The sequence below is a fragment of the Cervus elaphus genome, chromosome 18 (genome assembly GCF_910594005.1).
Source record: "Cervus elaphus chromosome 18, mCerEla1.1, whole genome shotgun sequence".
Lineage (NCBI taxonomy): Eukaryota > Metazoa > Chordata > Mammalia > Artiodactyla > Cervidae > Cervus > Cervus elaphus.
This window is the reverse complement of record NC_057832.1, coordinates 16,142,046-16,159,576: the sequence shown is the minus strand read 5'-3', so window position 1 is coordinate 16,159,576 and position 17,531 is coordinate 16,142,046. Positions and strand designations below refer to the sequence as shown.

At 47.6% G+C, this 17,531-nt stretch overlaps 1 protein-coding gene across 11 annotated transcripts in view; it reads left to right on the top strand.

Moving 5' to 3' along the window:
* Positions 1-17,531, top strand: part of IKZF1 (IKAROS family zinc finger 1) — a 96,385-nt gene that overhangs the window by 61,660 nt on the left and 17,194 nt on the right. For 3 of the 11 annotated variants that reach the window (XM_043872480.1, XM_043872478.1, XM_043872479.1), the window contains exons 4-7: positions 277-336; positions 6,809-7,069; positions 12,947-13,114; positions 17,116-17,241. In XM_043872480.1, the coding sequence (XP_043728415.1) occupies positions 277-336; positions 6,809-7,069; positions 12,947-13,114; positions 17,116-17,241 (615 nt within the window). The remainder of the gene's footprint in view (positions 1-276; positions 337-6,808; positions 7,070-12,946; positions 13,115-17,115; positions 17,242-17,531) is intronic. The other 8 variants (XM_043872483.1, XM_043872482.1, XM_043872486.1 and 5 more) reach the window with 5 other exon arrangements.

Genomic DNA, 17,531 nt, shown 5'->3' with positions numbered 1-17,531 from the left:
CTCAGCACACCAGAGGTTACTCTACAGCATCTGTGTGATTTAGTGCCATGAGCTCAGACCTCTGAGAAGTGGGGTCTTGTTTGGAAGTAAGCACTGTGTTGCTATTTCAGCCCTTTGTTTGAAGGCCAACAGTGCCAGACTGTTAGCTAAATAATGGCTTAGAGTAATATTACTTTCCTTTAAAAAAGAAAAACAAACAATGGTTTTTTTTAAACTCTTACTCTGTCTCTTGGATGGTGTTACAGCCCAGCTTTCTTTTTGCCTTCTTTGTTGCAGTGGCTTATGGGGCTGACGGCTTTAGGGATTTCCATGCAATAATTCCCAATTCTTTCTCTCGTAAGTATACACTTTGCTTCTAGAAAACGATAATGCATGTTTATTTCATATTCAGTTCCCATAGTGTAAATATTGTGAATGCATGATTTTTCATCACCTTCCTCCATACTTGAAACATCGAGATAAGTATCAGTCATGCTGTTGATTCAACATCTGCCCCCAAGAGCATCACTTAAACACTTGAGATGTGTGAGCCTGGTTTTATCATAGACTGTTGATGCACCGTGGAGCGTGCCTTTCATGGTGGCAGTGCAGTAACAGTAAGGGTAGAAGTAATAATAGTATTAACGGAATTATTAATCTACTAATGCTGTTAAATAGTTTCGTTATGAATGTTAACCAGTATCTCCTTTTTGGTTGAGTATAATGATACTGACCAGACTTTCTGTCACCGTTAAATAACCCAACATACTTTCAAGATACCTTGTACAATTCTGTAGGACAAAGAAGGATGCGTACTCTCCTGCAGCTCGGAAGTGTTAATTTCAGAACTGAGAGGAGGAAAGTCGCAGGGCATCAGGGCCGTTAGTTCGTGGTCCGTCCTTCCTGAGCAGACACACGGAGTGCTTCTGTGTGCGGGACGTTCCTGATCTGAGCTGTCAAGCCCAGCGCAGATGTTAATTTCATTTTTCTTTTTTAGGTATTGAGAGATGATGAATGATAAATATATTTGGGCGACATCCTTGAAGGAGTATTTTAAGAAGTGGAAAGGGCTTTTTTAAAATGTCCAGAGAGTTGAATACTAAAAGTGATGCAAGTTGGTTGTCCCCTTAGGATGTAGTCTTCAGAGCCTATATTAGTAAATGTTCTAATGTTATAAAACAAGATCAGAAGATAAGCCATGCTTAATCCTGTAACAAGTATTAACACAAACTCTAATCTCAAAGGTGTCAGGAGCAGTTAAAGAAAGGTTTATGACATCCTAGCTATCAAAAACTCTTTGGCACCGAAAGGGTTTAGCAGTTATAAACCCAGGGTTACCCCTTTTCTTGCAACCTACACTGACTGTTTTTCCAGTTTATAAAAGTTATAGAGATCCTTCTCTTACTAATGTTCCTTTGAATTGACTTTAAAACAGCTTGGTATTTATTTCTGTGAGACCTATATGTATGTATATATAAATGTGTATATGTGTGTGTATATGTATTTATATGTGTACTTATGTGATTATATAAAATGCTTTTAAGGTACTAGGACAGAGAACTAGTATTAATTTTGAGATGAAATATGGAAATATTTGCTGAAATATTAAAAAGTCAAATGCACTTAAGAGTAAGATAACACATTCTGACATATTTTCATTAAATCTGAGAAAGGTTTAAGATCAAGCATGTTGCAGTGTTGGAGAAGATCCTTTGGTGAAGACTTAAGTATGTAAAAAATTGCTGCCTACAAAGATATACAATACTTGCAGATACTGTAAGATAGATGATACATGTTTCAATGCACTTCCTGTCTATACGTTTATACAGTTGGGTTCACAAGGTTTTAGTATCTCTTCTCTCTTCCTTCCCCACCCCCTTCCACATACCCAAGTTGTAACTGTTGATCTTGAGGAGGTCCCCACCCGAACAAGCAACCCAACTGTTCTGGGCCAACATCACCACCTAGTGGTCATGATGGAGAATTGTCCACCTCACTTACTTACTTCTCTTTCGTCCCTTGTTGAAAATTAAAAACAAGCTGTTTGACCCTCTTCTATCTAAATTTGTGTCCCCTGTTACCTGAGGAAAATGTAAATATGCTAGTAACTCATTCATTTTTCATGCTCTTCCTCTTTTATCTCTCTCTGATTTCGTTCCTTTTAAAACCCAAAACATCAAATAAGGATAAGCATATTTCTAGTTGAGGGCTTCCCTGGTGGTTCAGATGGTAAAGAATCTGCCTGCAATGCAGGAGACCTGGGCTCAGTCACCGGGTCAGGAAGATCCCCTGGAGGAGGGCATGGCTACCTTCCCATTAGGGAAGTAGAGGAAGTAATCATGCCTCCTTGCAATGAAAAATCCTGTGTTTTTAATGATATAAGTTCTAATCAGTGGTTTCATTAACCTTAAAGTGCTTAGAAGTTTTCATAAACCTTTAGAGGCAGCACAAAAACTTCTACTCATCTCTCTTCATCTAAAATTTTTAATTACCTTAATTCAAGATACACCTTAAATACATTTGCTCTTTCCCAGCTAGTCACCAGTTGCAGGGATATTTCTGTCTCCTGGTTTTTTCATTTAAAATATTGAGCATTTTGAGCTTACCTGGTCTAAGCTCGTAGTTTAGGGACTATCTGGTCAGTGGGGAAAATGCCATCTGAGTACCTCACGTATAAATATATAGACGCATTCTAAAGGGAAGGGAAAGTGATGGGGAAACAGAATCTGTCTGTGAGGCGAGGCTGCCAGTGTGCTTTATCTCTTTGCATTAAAATGTTTTAATCTTTCATGAGGCCGTACAATGGTTGGCAGCAGATCCAGGCCTCCTGGTCCCAGTGACCCCGAGTTCTCTGGATTCTCACACGGCTAACTTGTCTATGTGCTAATGTTTAGGCACCCAGGGTCGCTCTAAGGACTGTCCTGTTACTAATAACGTAGAAAGCCTCTGAGATGTATAACAACGAGACTTTCATTTTCCCAAATTTTAAATTGCCTCTTGGAAAGAAAGTAGCTTTCGGCTCAGGGTTTGAAGGCACATCCGCTCTGCAGGCAGCCATGTTTATTAAATAATGACAGTGGGGCCTCGTCCATTAGCTCCCGGACTCTGTGGGGAAGTTAGCTGCATGGTTAGGCCTGAGCCAATGTGTTCCAGGGTCAAGAAACTCAGTCTCCATTTCATGTTCTATATTTAATCAGTTCCATTCAGCACCGTACTGAGTTTGACATTTTTCTAAGTGGTGGAAGGACAGAGTTACAAAATATTTATAAGTATAATCCCCATATTCAGGGAGAGTATAACATTTCATAGAAGCAGTAGTGGAACTAAGCAGCTTGGGGTCCAGAGAAACAGAGCCAATGGAATGGTTTAGGAATTCAGAGAGGGAATGACCACAGAGACAGCATCTGTGGGCTGGACCACGGAACACTAAATGCAAGTTAGGAAGGATGACTGGTTCCTGGAATTGGTGATAGGATGGGTCTGAGGAAGCAAACAAGAGGGCTGATCACATGGCATTCTCACACAAGGATGCAGGGGCTCTGCTCGTCTCTTTGGTTGGGCTTTGGAGTGCTTGGGTGTGAACCTACATATGGCTTTAGTGCACACCCGTCATCTGTTCCCAGTCTCCTCCTTCACTAGTTTGAGCAAGGGCTGGTGCGCCTGGGTGCTCCACGGTGTGCAGTTCAAAACCACAGACCCACCAGCTCTCAGACCCGAGAGCCTTCCTGGGAAGGTGCCTGCAAGAGGCAAGGCCAGGCCCTCCACACCCACGGCCGCCCCCTGGTGCCTTGAGGGGGAGCCTGGCTGCTAGAACCACACACCACCACCACGCTCCAGGCTTGCCTTCTTGTCTCAGCAGTGTGGAGGCCCCCCAGGGCAGGGATCCCCCTCAGGAGGGCCTCCAGTCCCTCTTTCGTCTTCCCGCCTGCTTCCCTTCATTCAGGAACTTGGGGTCGGGGGGCATCTCTGCTCTCAGCCCGAGGCTTGTGTCTGAGCCCAGCGCATTGGGGCCCCTCGACATCTAAGAATGGGCTTCTGTGACCCTCGGTTTCCTTCCTTCTGACCCCTTCCGGACGGTGTGCACCTGTCTGAAGGCGGCGTCCAGCCTGTGCGGCAGGGAGTCTCTGTAGGTCAGTACTGTGGGCCCCCAAGTCTGCAGCTGCTACTGTCCTTTTCTTGGGTCACGTTGCTAGTCAAGCTCACCATCACGTGAACCCCCCCAGCCACTTTCACATGTACAGAAGTGAAGCCAGAACACCCCGTCTGAGCTTGTGTTTCTCAAATGTGTCTTCTGCCGTCTGTGGGCCTCACATGGATGTATGTGAGATTTCAACTTTTGAGGTCTGATCTGTGTTCGCCACATATTAAGACAGTTCCCTGCCCTGATTTCCGTCATGTACAAGAATAGTACGACCGCCGCCTACATTCACCTCCTCGCGAGATGAGAGGCCTTTTTCGTGGACACCCGCCTTGGGTTGGGGGCGTCTCTGCACCTTTTCCACGCAGCCAGCACCCAGGGTGCATTTGTCCACAAAGAGATAGGAACTTCCCCTTCACACCGAGAGAAAATTCACACATGCTTGAATCTGCTGAGCCAGTGGCTGATGTGTGGCCCACTGGGTCTCACCTCCAACCCCCGCCCCCCTCTCACTTGCCACAGACCTTTCTGTGACCGTCTAGCCTTGAATTCTGCCCCCCACGCCACCCCCAAGCGCAGGCAGCTTCCAGCTCTGCATCCCCAGCATGCGCCTGCTGGCTCCATGTGACTCTAACCCTCTGTCCAGTCCCCTGACCTTTACGCTCCCCTGACCTTGTGCAGCGATCTGGGGACCCCCAAATTGGGGGTCTGCCTACTTTTTTTCCATAAAACTAGACTATCACAGGATACTGGATTTTCTTCTTTGCGCTTAGCCTCTTGTGGTGATGAATTCATCTACCTAAAACCATACCAGAGGATCCACAATGATCGGAGGGTAACTTACAAAAAGATCTCAGGCCTTTCCAGCCTCCTGGTTTCTTGAGTCTATGAATACACTTCTCAGAGAAAATGTCACTTGGCAGAATAATGACAAAGTCCCGCCTTCATGGACTGCTTTCAGACGGGTGTCAAGACTTCTGGCTTGAGGGCATCTGTGAGCTTAAAGGTGACATTCGTCCCTCACTTTCCATTCCCATTGTTCTCATCCTGTTCACTCCTGACATGCTTTACCTGTGCTGCCCACCGCCACCTCCAGGACCAGGGTGTGGGTCCTGATGGCAGAAAGCCGTCTCTTTACTTTCTCAATTCTCTCAAAGCTCCAGTTGGGCCAATGCTGACAGTTTCCAGTTTTACAGATGAGGAAACCGAGGTACAGAGAAGGTACATGGGTTGTACCAGATCTCAGCGTTTATAAAGAATGGAGCTGAGATTCCAAACCAGGAATTCTGATTTCCGAGTCTCGGCACTGGGCTTGCCAATCGTGAGAAATGTGTTGAGCTTGTTACTAGCACAGGCTTTCTCAGACTCTAGTGGAAGTGGAAGTGTCCGAGGCAGGACCCACCCCCAGGGGCGGGTCTGGGGTGGGTCTTGTTCGGTGGGTCTGAGGTGGACCCCAAAGTCTGCTCTTGCAGCAAGTTCTGTCTGCTGTTCTGGTCCAGAGACCACAGTGGGAGAACCACTGATTCACAACGCCAATCAAAAGTTTTGTAGTCATGGTTACTGTCTGTCTCATTGGTGATTTTACTTGGCATAATTTACCTCCTTCCTCTTGTTCATCTGTAGAGACTGTGATGAACACGAGGGCTTTCAGTGTAACTGCAGTTTCTCCTGGTCATCGCAGGGTTGGATTCAGCCATCCCTTATCAGTTGGTGTTTCAGAAGAGTGCAAACCAAATATCTGTTTTCTTTACCAAGAAAAATACATGAATGACAGAAATAATGACCCTAAATGTGATGCTGAGGAGACAACAGTGCGAAGTGGACACTGGTTATCGTATCATAACCAAGAGCCCACCACCTTCCCTGTCCCCCCCTCCCCATGCCCACACGCGAGTCTTCCTTTCTGGAAAGCTAGTACAGATCTGATTACATTCACAGGCCATCCCAGTCAACGCTTGAGCAACTGGAAGAAACCTGAGGCTCGTGGCCCTACTTTAGGATACAGGTTTTATTATCACTATGGAGTAAGAAGGGTTTAGAGTGGTCATGTGCCAAAGAAACAAACAAAATTCTTTCAGGAATCTGCAGTCAGAAATCTGAGGGTGTGTTTGCTGAGTTTGGTCCCCACATTTATTAACACATGAATGAATGAAGGAAAGGAAGCTTATGCTTATCCTTATGCTTAAGGGGACTTTATCAGCTAGATAAGCACTTCTCAGGGGGGTTTGCCAAACAAGGGCCCCCACCTGTGGGGGCTGGATTACTTGATGATCACTCACGTTCTGGGATCAGGGGTTCTGCTGGCTCACAGGGTGTTGGACCTGGCCTCGGGTCACTTCAGAGGGGCTGTCACGGTGGACCTGGTGACCTTACCCTGTGAGAGCCCCCCATGCCCCCCCCCAATCTAAAGTGAGAATTTATAAATAGCTTTTCCATGCATCTTCACCCCCTGGCATTCAGACCTACAGAAAGGGCAGGCAATTGACCCAGCCCCCCCGTGATGCCGACTGCCACACGTCACAGCCCCCTGTGGGCGGACGGGTCCGGGCCGGGCTGCTGTCCCCCGGGATAAGCTGCCGAGAATCTGTGTTTGGAAGCTGTCACTCCCACTGGGTTGCTTTGCTGCTGGGCGGTGCTGTTCTGTTTTTGCCTGACACTGAGCAGCCCCCTGTGTTGTATTGTCTCTTTCAGCCGGTAATGTTAAAGTAGAGACTCAGAGTGATGAAGAGAATGGGCGTGCCTGTGAAGTGAATGGGGAAGAGTGTGCGGAGGACTTGCGGATGCTCGATGCCTCCGGAGAGAAAATGAATGGCTCGCACAGTGTCCAAGGCAGCAAAGCCTTGTCAGGAGCTGGAGGCATTCGACTCCCTAACGGCAAACTAAAGTGTGATGTCTGTGGGATCATTTGCATCGGCCCCAATGTACTCATGGTCCACAAGAGAAGCCACACTGGTAAGGCCTGGCGTAGTTCCTCCTTCGGTGGCCTGGAGGGGCCCATGGGGTATCGCGGAGGACAAGGCCCTTCCTGGCCGAGTGTCCTGAGCGAGGTGTAGCCACACTGGTAAGGCCTGGCGTAGCTCCTCCTTCGGTGGCCCGGAGGGGCCCACGGGGTGTTGCAGAGGACAAGGCCCTTCCCGGCCGAGTGTCCTGAGCGAGGTGTAGCCTCCCTGTTCATCCAGAAGGACTTCTAAGCATGCACCATTTGGATCCTCTAAACCAAAGCTATAAACAGAAGGGGAAAGGGAACATGCGTGTGAGTTCTGACAAGGGCCTGAGGTTCTACTCGCTAAACAGGGGCAGCGGGGCTGTGCCCGATGGTTCACCCATAAGGAAACAAGTAAGAGTAAGAGGCTGATACCCTGAAATCCACTCCTCAGATTGTCCGCTAAGAAGCCAGGAGTGGAACGTGCATGATGGGGGTATTGGAACTGACAGCGCTTGATCCTTAGAAACGTTCACTGAATGCTGATGGAATAGCAGCAAAATGTAGTCTTTCAGAAAGAGTTTGTTTTCAGAAGGCTCCTCCTCCAAGGTGACACTCCCACTGAGATGGTTTGGGTGCCACCAGCTCCCATCTGAGGGCTTCCCTGGCGGCTCAGACAGTAAAGGATCTGCCTGCAATGCGGGAGACCCTCTCAAATTGGTAAAGAATTTAATACCTAAACCCCCGCCCTAGTGGATGTGGGGGATGGAGGCTTTGCAGCAGAAGAGAAAGTATTCTGGATCCAGAAATGAAAGAGGGCAAACTGAAGTCTGCACCTGAGCTCCTGACATGTTCCCACATTGGGGGCTGGAGACTTAAGGTCTGCGTTCTGCCCCACCCGTGTCCCCTGGGTGCAGTCATGCTGGATGACCAGTCACATGCACCCACCAGAAGTGTCACGGAGTGGCCCTAAAGAATCTTCAAATTAAAATATCAACAGGGCACACCTCACCTGTAACGGCATGCATTAAGAGTCTTTAGAACTGAATAGAAACTTTACTCTTCTGCTCTAAAGGTAGAAAAAGACATAATAAATGTGCCAACTCCAGTGGTCACTAAAAGTTTGGACATAAACATGCCCTGGGCCCCTGCTGCCGGGGGTGGTGGCAGGGGGCTGCGGTTAGGGTTAGGATTAGGTCATCCTAAAGCCAGGGTCTGCCCCTGCTCTCCACAAGAGGAGACAAGCAAGCTGGCGAAACCACAGATTGAGAAGGCAGAGTGGGTTTTGTAACCCAGCTCAGGGAAATGAGGAAGAAGATGAGCATCGCGGCCTCATGATCCTTCCCTGGGCCACACGCTTATCTGATTATCAAAAATGAAGCAGGAACTCAGAGAATTCGTGGAGCAAAACAACTGGGTTGTAAGGAAATGCAGATCTTTGTAGAGCTGTCATTTTTATATTTGAATCAGGCAGTTCCCAAAATGATTTTTGGTTGTCATCCATCTGGAAAAACTGTATATAATACGTTTACTTTCAAGCAACATTCATTTTCGATAAAAACTTAACTTCTACAGTTTAGCAAACTTTGTTTTTTCCTAATATGCCTGTTAAACCCCCTATTATCCCGTGAACAATCCCTAGCACATCCAGCCCTAAGGGAAGCTAGTCAGGGAGAGTAGGCAGGAGGCAGAAATTAAAGTGAACGTAGGTTACATGGTGAGAGACCCCTTACAGGATGCACTGGGACCCATGTTAATTCATTCCTGGTAGAGAAATAGACCTGACAAATGAATTACTTTCCTGTTAATTCACATAAAACCTCACTATACAGTGAAAATTCTCTTCAATAAATATTTGATAACTGAATGAAATGCTGGCATACTAAATGGCCAGAATATAATGACTGCCTGCCCTGATAAAAAGAATAATTGCATTTAATGATAAACCTGCCAAGTATAGATATGCAGAGGAGACTGGCTGTTTGCTGCCCACTTCTGCCCACAAATAGTGGCCCCGTGCCAGATAGGCACCGACTCGTTTCCCTAATGGAGCCGTTCATTCCAGAAAGAGGGACTTAGAGACCATAGTTTTATGATTCCAGCTTGATTTCTATTAAAAAAGAAAAAGCAAAAAAACCTGAAACAAGGAGCTCTTGGATTGCCTTCATAATGCTTTTCTACTTTGCATAGATACAGTGGTAGGTTTGTATGTATAGAAATAGCAACATGTTGGCCAAACTAGGTTTGAGTAGTCACACTGCAAAATATCCACATTCATGGGATCAGAGGGGAATGTATCAGAAAGGCAGGCTTTGCTAATCCCCAACCCTGCCCTGAATTCCCTAAGGCTAACATGTTTCTAGAGCCGCATTTCCCAAAGGTAAAGTTCCCATGACTCGCTGGAGGTCCTGTGAAAATGCAAACTCTGGTCCAGACCCAGAGGATGCTGGGAGCTGGCGCAGGGACCCAGACTGTCTGTAGGTGGGGCAAGGTGCAGCTTATAGTGAACCAGAAACAGGGCCATTTCAGAAGGCCCTCCCCCAGGGAGCCTGGCCTTGCACCTCCTGCTACCCCGTGAGCTGGGCACCCCGGGCTTCCTTCTGAAAGACCCACCCGTCCGGGGCCACGCCCTCATCGCCGGCCCGCAAGGGCTGTGGCTGCCTTCGTCTGAGTGGTCTGTCGATGCCGTCATTTCACTTCCCCAGGTTTGCTGCTCAATCTCCCTTTTTTAACTCAAGCGTCATAGGAACACCTCCCTGCCAAGCTGGGGGCTCCCGGGAGAATCAGAGGGAGGCTGTTAGGAGAGGAGCATGTAATGCAGGGAGCACCCCACCATACAGGTGTGTAGCGTCCTGGTTCTAAATGATAGGGTTTTTAATAGGAAGCATCGAGAAAAATGTCTGAATTATGGTTATCCTGTCCAGCCCTATGCCCGCTCTGTGCCCATCCATAGGTGAAAAGGTGCAGCCATTAGGCTTTGTGAACATAGCCTCACACTGGGTGCTGGGCTTCCCCGGCAGCTCAGTGGTAAAGAGTCCACCCGCCAAGCAGGAGACTGGGGTCAATCCACAGGTCGGGAAGATGCCCTGGAGAAGGAAATGGCAACCCACTCCAGTATTCTTGCCTGGAAAAGTCCCATGACCAGAGGAGCCTGGTGGACTGCAGCCCGTGGGGTTGCACAGATTTGTCCATGGCTTAGTGACTGGACAGCCGTAGCCTCGGCACTGATCGCTGACCCAGGGCATGACTGCAGTAAGCCCAGGCAACTCCTGGTGGCTCTATATGCTTAGGAATTCACTTTCTTCGGATATAGGATCAGAAGTTTTATGATGTAGGTGCCCATGGACTTTCTTTTTTACCCAATTAAGTTATGAAGAGAAGCTTAGGCATTCTTCAGAGAGCCCCTGAAATGACAGATTATAGAGTCACTGAGATTACAAACTAAACTTTGAATTAATGATACAAAACTCCTCATCTCAATTAACTAGAAGGGATACAGCCTTGGGGGAGCTTGGGCTCACTCGCCATCAGCTGCATGCTGTAGGGACGAGCCGTTGGCAGTGGCAGCGAAGGACCAGGTGTTGTGAGCCGAGTCCCGCCGTCCAGCTCCGGGGCCCTTTCCTGCTAACACCTCCAAAGGGAAGCCACCTTGGGTTGGATTCCTTGTCATCCCTTCAGTCCCCAGGCCCCATGTTACATATTCATGCCGGCACAACAGTCAGAAACAAATAGATTTCCAGGAAAGCTTGCCAGTGGAATTAAGACACCAGGCCCAGCAGGCTACATGAGAGCCGATGACTCAAATTAGAAGACAAATTTCACTCTCGAAGTCATGGTCCCTGTTCTACCGAAGGGATCCATGACTGTAACCATCTGTCCTTTCTCCTCTGATAGACACTGGCTGGATGGCAGGTCTGACCTGGTGTCCCCTCCAACCTTTCAGACCTCAGGAGAAGCTGGGGGCCCAGCACCTCGTCAGCGTAGAGGGGGCACTTCACAATGGGCAGGGATCACACCGAGGCACATTGGTTACCAGGAATGGTCCACATCCTTGCCATGACCACATTCATGGCGTTGGACCGCCTAGCTGTCTAGAACACTCAGCCTAAGGGTCCGCCCTGCCAGTTACCCTGACTCTTCTTCCTTCTTCCGTCTGCTTGGAGCTAAAAACCACAGTCACACACACACACGTGTGTGGGGGAAGGCCCAGAAGTGTTTCTAGTAGAAAATTAACAATCTCTATTAGATGCTCCTTGGGTATGCCTGCTACTAGCTATTGTAATCTCCTCATCTAGTGTGGGCTTGTAACTCAGAGATTGAGGAAGTTAGTTACTTTTACCATCACCTTTCCATCTGCTGGACTTCCTCTGCTCAGTCAGATCCAATCTAGATATAGACTTTGGAAAATTCCAAATATATTGTTATTGTTAGGATTCCAAATGGTCTATAACTGAATATCACTGTAAGTTCACTTCAGTTTTTCCAGTAGCACATCTATCCCTCCCGCTTAAGAATGATGATAATCTTGAAATTCAGATGCCAACACAGGCTTCTAAATTTAATCTGGTGTAGATTTAGTAGTACCAGATGCACTTCTAATTGCTCTTGATAAGTGCTGTCTTGTCCACCAAAATCATGCAGATCCATTGGGAAAATTGTTAAAATACATTTTAACACATTCTTCTTCCCTAAGGTAAAGTTGTTACTAGGAAATGCATTTTCATGGTATCTCGATACCAGATATCATGGTCATACAAAGCTTTTTGTCTTAAAAAAAAAACACTTTCTAAAGAGTTTTGATGTTTACTTAAACATGAGAAATGTATCCCTGTTTTAAGTGAGAGTTAAATATTCACTGATCTTAGGTTCTGAGTCCTGTGACTAGCCAGTAGCATGTTTCTTGATCACATCTGCCCGTTCCTCCCTTTGTTGGGTCCAGACTTTGGGGACGTGAGCTGACACACAGCAGAGTGTCCAGTGGGTTTTTTGTTTTGTTCTGTTGTTGCTTTTGTTACCACTCCAGTGGTTCTGCTCCTGAAAGAGTTCTTAATAATAACTGAATTTCATCTCTTAGAATATCTGTACTGAAAATATAACTGACTTCAGTAGATATGGATAGACTTAATACTGGCTTGAAGGCTGCAGGATTATGAGGCAAAGGAAAAAGCCAGAACCCTCAGTGCAGCTCAGATTTTGAGGGAGATGCAGGACTTCTCTTTGGATCATGGAAACCTTCCCTTCAGTTTCTCAACTTCTCATTTTATGCAGTCCTTCTCCTTCTCCCCTCCCACCCTCACACTCTGTCTGTCTCTTTCCTGATTTGCCTGCATAGGGACAGACAGGTAATGGAGAAGAAATTGAAAGGGAAAATACAGGGAAAATGTAAATGAAAAGAAGTTATTATAACTGTTATAATGAAGTGCCTTTCATTTAAATATAAGAATGTAACGCTGAAATGAACTTGTGATCCTGAAATGCATTTTTAATGAGTTTCCTTTTTATTTTGCTGCTTCAGTGGCATATTTTAAAGACCCTTTGAAAAAAGCCACATTAAAACCCCCACCAAATGCCACAACACGCAAAATTGGATATTGGTTTATTCCAAAACTGCTGATCAGGAAGAGTGGCTCTTCATCACAAAATGTTGCAGTCACTTTATTTAAATGAGTTTGAATTTGCATTGTGATGTGCCATTCTGATTTAGGGAAAAAAAATTAGATTTTCAGATCAAATTGACCCAACCAGTGAAGCGTTAAGGAACTGGCAGGTTTAGTCTGAAAGCCTCATGTTCTATCAAACCTGCAGCCGGTGGAAGTCACCGGGCCCGTGGGAAACAACTTTCTCGCCGTGTCCTCCTCTGTCCCCGCTGAGTTCCGCTCTCACCGCTCTCCCTCTTGTCCCCCCAGGAGAGCGACCGTTCCAGTGCAACCAGTGCGGGGCCTCCTTCACGCAGAAAGGCAACTTGCTCCGGCACATCAAGCTGCACTCGGGGGAGAAACCCTTCAAGTGCCACCTCTGCAACTATGCATGTCGCCGGCGGGACGCCCTCACCGGCCACCTGAGGACACACTCCGGTAGGTCCCCTGGGTGGGCGCAGGCGGGCTCAGCTCGGGGGTGCCTGGCTCCCTCTGGGGCAGCCCTACTCCCAGGATCAGTCCCCTGGGCATTGGCTGCACCCAGTTGGAGCATCAGCACCCTCCCCCCACATGCTCTGGTCTCTCAACAAACCAGAGGCAAAGGGTGGGGAAATATTACACAAGCTCGTGCACACACACACACACACACACATCTCATCTTAGAATATTTTAAGAGCAGTCCTCCTCATTCCATTTTTCAGGTAGGTGGGTTTTTCTTTGCAAAGGTTTTACCAGCTTGCACTTGTCCTGAGTCTGCGGCCAATGCCCTGAAGTTTCCAAATACATCTCTCCATGAACATTGTGAAGCCACCCTCGTTGCTGTTTAAGGCTGAGCATGTCGGGGGTCATCATGGGGATAGTTTTCTTTGCAAAGGTGATTCTGCCCTGATTGGTGTTGCCTGGTGCACCCCCAAATGGGCCCAAAGGGACCCAATGTAGCAGTCACACCAGAGGCTGACTGAGGCCCCAGTGGGAGAGGCCAGTTTGGAGCTGTTACCAGAATGTGGTAAACCCACCCGGGTAATTGGGGTCTCAGTGAGATGATGGTGCCTGTGAGTGCTCCAGAGTATTTGAAGTGCTCCAGCCTGGGAGCCCAGGTCAACCTCTGATCATACTAGATCTCCTGCTTCCATAGAAAATTCCTTGGCGTTTCATCATCCAGTGACCCTGTGATCTTCCAGGTAAGAGGAAGACAGAGTGAGGCCTGTGTGCTGTCCCTGGGGGCGTCTGACATCACGCCCTTCCCCTCCCTCAGGGGCCTTACCGTCTAGACCAGCAGCTCCCCATCACCCCCAGGGCAGCACCTCAAAGAGGCCCCTGGCCCAGAGGAGGGGGTGCATGTCCTTGGAGAAGGTTGGCCTGGACTCAGGCGGTCTCTCCCCTTTAGACAGTAAGTGTAGTTAATGCCAGGGTCTGAGGCCTTCACACATTTGTTGAGCTCCCCAGGGAAGAGACAGCAAAGCCGCGGTGTGTACTGGGCGCCACGATGCGTGTGTAGGGACGGCAGGGGCGCAGGGAGGAGACAGCGGGTCTCCAGGGAGAGGTTTCTGGGTTCACCTTTGGAAAAGTTCTCGGTGAATGCGTGGCTCAGTGAGTGGTCCTGAAAGGGGCTGGGGGGGCCTTTATGAGTATGGGGGATGTCCTCCTCCAGGGGCTCCTCGGGAGGCCCTGGGGACAGTTGTGGAGGGCAGGCTGCGGTCTGGGTGTCAGGTGCTTGGCCCAGCCATCTCCCCTTGTTCTGACCTTCTTCCTGACCATCAGCATAGAGGAGGCTCCTGATGCCCTTAGAAAACCAGGATGCTGTGGTGTGGACGAGTGGCCTAAAATCTCCTGAGGAAGGAGCCACTTGAAGCCAGTGGCCTCTCCCACAGCAGGGGATCAGTGGGTGACCCTGGGCCAGGGCGCTGCTGAGGGCTGGGAGGACTTTGCTGCAGGGGACGGGAAGACGGCATTTCCCCAAAGTGGGACGCTGACCCCGTGACAGCGAACATTCTCGGGCGCTTGTAACGTGGACGATAAGGAGTGCATATGTTGTCCCCCGAGAGGTGAAGGTTTGCAGGGTCCCCACAGGCTCCAGATCTGTACGCCGTCTGTGTACGGAACCCACCAGGAGTTCTTCAGAGGCAAGGGCTCTGGGACAGAGCCACTCCACCAGGGTCCTTCAGAGGCAAGCCGATACCGGCGCAGACGGTGGTGATACTGCATTGGAGTTGGTGGGACACACAGCACCCCTCTGGTAGAAAAAACAGACTCAGTCTTAGCTTGACGCCTACCATGGTCATCCCAGGTCACTCTGATTGGCAGCAGAAATCTCCTGTGTATCAGTCCTGTAGTGAAATTAGAAACATCTAATGCCGTGTTTTAGGTTATTCTGGCTCCATCCCTGCCTATTTCATTTGTGGTATGATGGTGTCCTGCTCCAGGTATGGCTAGCAACATCGTACACTTTGGACAGTGTATTTCCAGTAAGGATTCCCTGGTGAGCGAGTAGATAAAATCAGAGGGAGAGAACCGTCACTGATCCAGGGCTGCTGGTGATTCTGCCATCAGAAAGTGCCACTGACACACAGCTCCTGGGGGAAGAAAAAAAAAAACAACAGTGATTTAGGTTCCACAAGATGATTTCATGGGAACAAAACGAAGACTTCAGCCTTTGTCTACAAACCCAAGTGTGGTGTGGTTCCATTGTGAAGTGGCTGCACTCCCATTCCACTAAAAACTGCCATCAGCCTGGTAGCTTTCCCCGGCAACTGGTGGTGGCCTGAGATTCCGGCTATAGGACTTGTCCCATGCTAAGAAGAGGGACTCAGGTGGTCTGGAATGGTGGGGAACAGTCCCCCTCCCCTCTTCTTTGCTTTCTTTGGAAGTTGCAAGTTTGCCTAGTGACCTTCCTTCCTACAAAATAGTGGGCTACACTTCAAGATACACTGTAGTTCAGTTGCTTCCAAAAACTTATGTTCCAGAGTTAGTCAATCATATACTCAGACAGAAATGGATATTCAGACAGAAATGGGTTTTCAGGCCATATGTATAGGGATTTGCTGAAGTTACAGTGTTTCCCAGAAAGGACATGGAGTGAGTTATCTTGATTCTATTAGTTTCTAAAGGGCATACTCAACAAAAAGTGCAGTTTTAAGCAACATTGTATATTTCAGTGTTGTTTCTCTGATGTTAGGGATACAGCACTTTCTCCAGATAAAGAATTATTCTTTTTCCCCACTAGTAAATATTCCAGAAGTCAAATTTTGGTTTTCATCCCGGTTTTCATAAACTGTAGCTTCTGTTCACCTAAGTGAGAGATTTAACCAATACAAGCTTTGGTTAAGCCATTTCACCAAACATGTGGATGGCATGGATTTTGACATAATACTCTCAAACATGTGAAATCTAACAATATGAGCAGAAAAGGAGAAGATTCTGGCTTTAGGATGGAAATTAATAGAATATCCTTTATCCATTTCATCTCCTAAAATGCTATTAGAATCTTTAAGTGTAGGTGTGATATGAATTTGTGCTAGTCTTTTTGTAAAATATCACTCAATAAAATTCAGGGAGAACTAAACTCTGTATAGAAGTACACTGGTCAATACAGTAGCCACAAGCCATAGGTGGGATTTACTTTTTAATTACTTAAAATTAGAATTCAAATTTCTGCTGTTAGTGGCACAGACCATACTTTGACCGACCAGTGCTCACACATGGCTCGTGGCTGCCGTGTTGGACAGCACAGGGGGAGAGCACTTCCTTCTTCCTAGTAAATTCTGCTGGACAGGGCCGCTCTGTTTAAGAGAAGCCATGCTCTTCTAAGGGTCTTTGGAAGAGAAAATAGAGCTTTTCCAAGTTAGAACCAGAAAATACATTTTAAAAACAGAATGCTCATTTCATTAAAGTCTATTTATCCACTGTGGTTTCTTTGAGACCTCAGATTATTAGTTTAGCACTAATTTAGGAGTTGAATTCACTTTGGTTGCATTAGATCTGGCACCAGTGTCAGGCCAGACCTGGTGGAGAAGTGGACAAGAGGCTGACTTTGGAGCTGAACCGGTGTATTATCCTGCCAATGTGGGCACATCTTCTGCACATCTCTGCCCTGGTGTTGGGCATCCCTGGCATCACACTGCAGTGCTTTGTTTTCTTCAGTTAAAAGACAGACTTCGTGATTTAAATAGGAGAGAGTTTGGTAGGCTGGACAGTGAACAAGTTAAAATGAAAAAAAGGTGGCAGGAGTTCTTGGTACAATCAGGAAGCCCCTGATCATTCACATTTTTAAATTCAGTCATCTTAACTGAGTCCATGATACTTTTAGCTGTCAAGAATAGAGGGTTTTTTGTTTTTTGGGTTTTTTTTGTCTTTTTGATAAGAAGTGTATTGCATGCCTTCCCATGACACGTACGGCCGCTATTTAATCGGGGTCTCGAACTCCATTGTGTCTCCTGCAGTTGGTAAACCTCACAAATGTGGATATTGTGGCCGAAGCTATAAACAGCGGAGCTCTTTAGAGGAACACAAAGAGCGCTGCCACAACTACTTGCAAAGCATGGGCCTCCCAGGCACGCTCTACCCAGGTAAGCCCCGCGGGCACAGGCTGCCTGGCCCCGGCTCCCCCCCTCCCCAGCCAGGGGGATGGAGGGCCCCTTGCCCACTGGGATGCAGCTGGGCCAGAGCACAGGCCCGGGAGCCACAACAGCTGGGACGGAGGGACGTTTCTGGCCACTAAAGTCTCTCTAGGAGTGCCTCCTGCTTCCCAGCGTTCCCAGACTTCCTCTCACCAGGGAGCACGTGCTTGTGAAACCCCTCCCTCTCAAAATCTGGATCAGCTTCTAAGATCATAGTGACCCTTGAAAGCCTCAGGTTT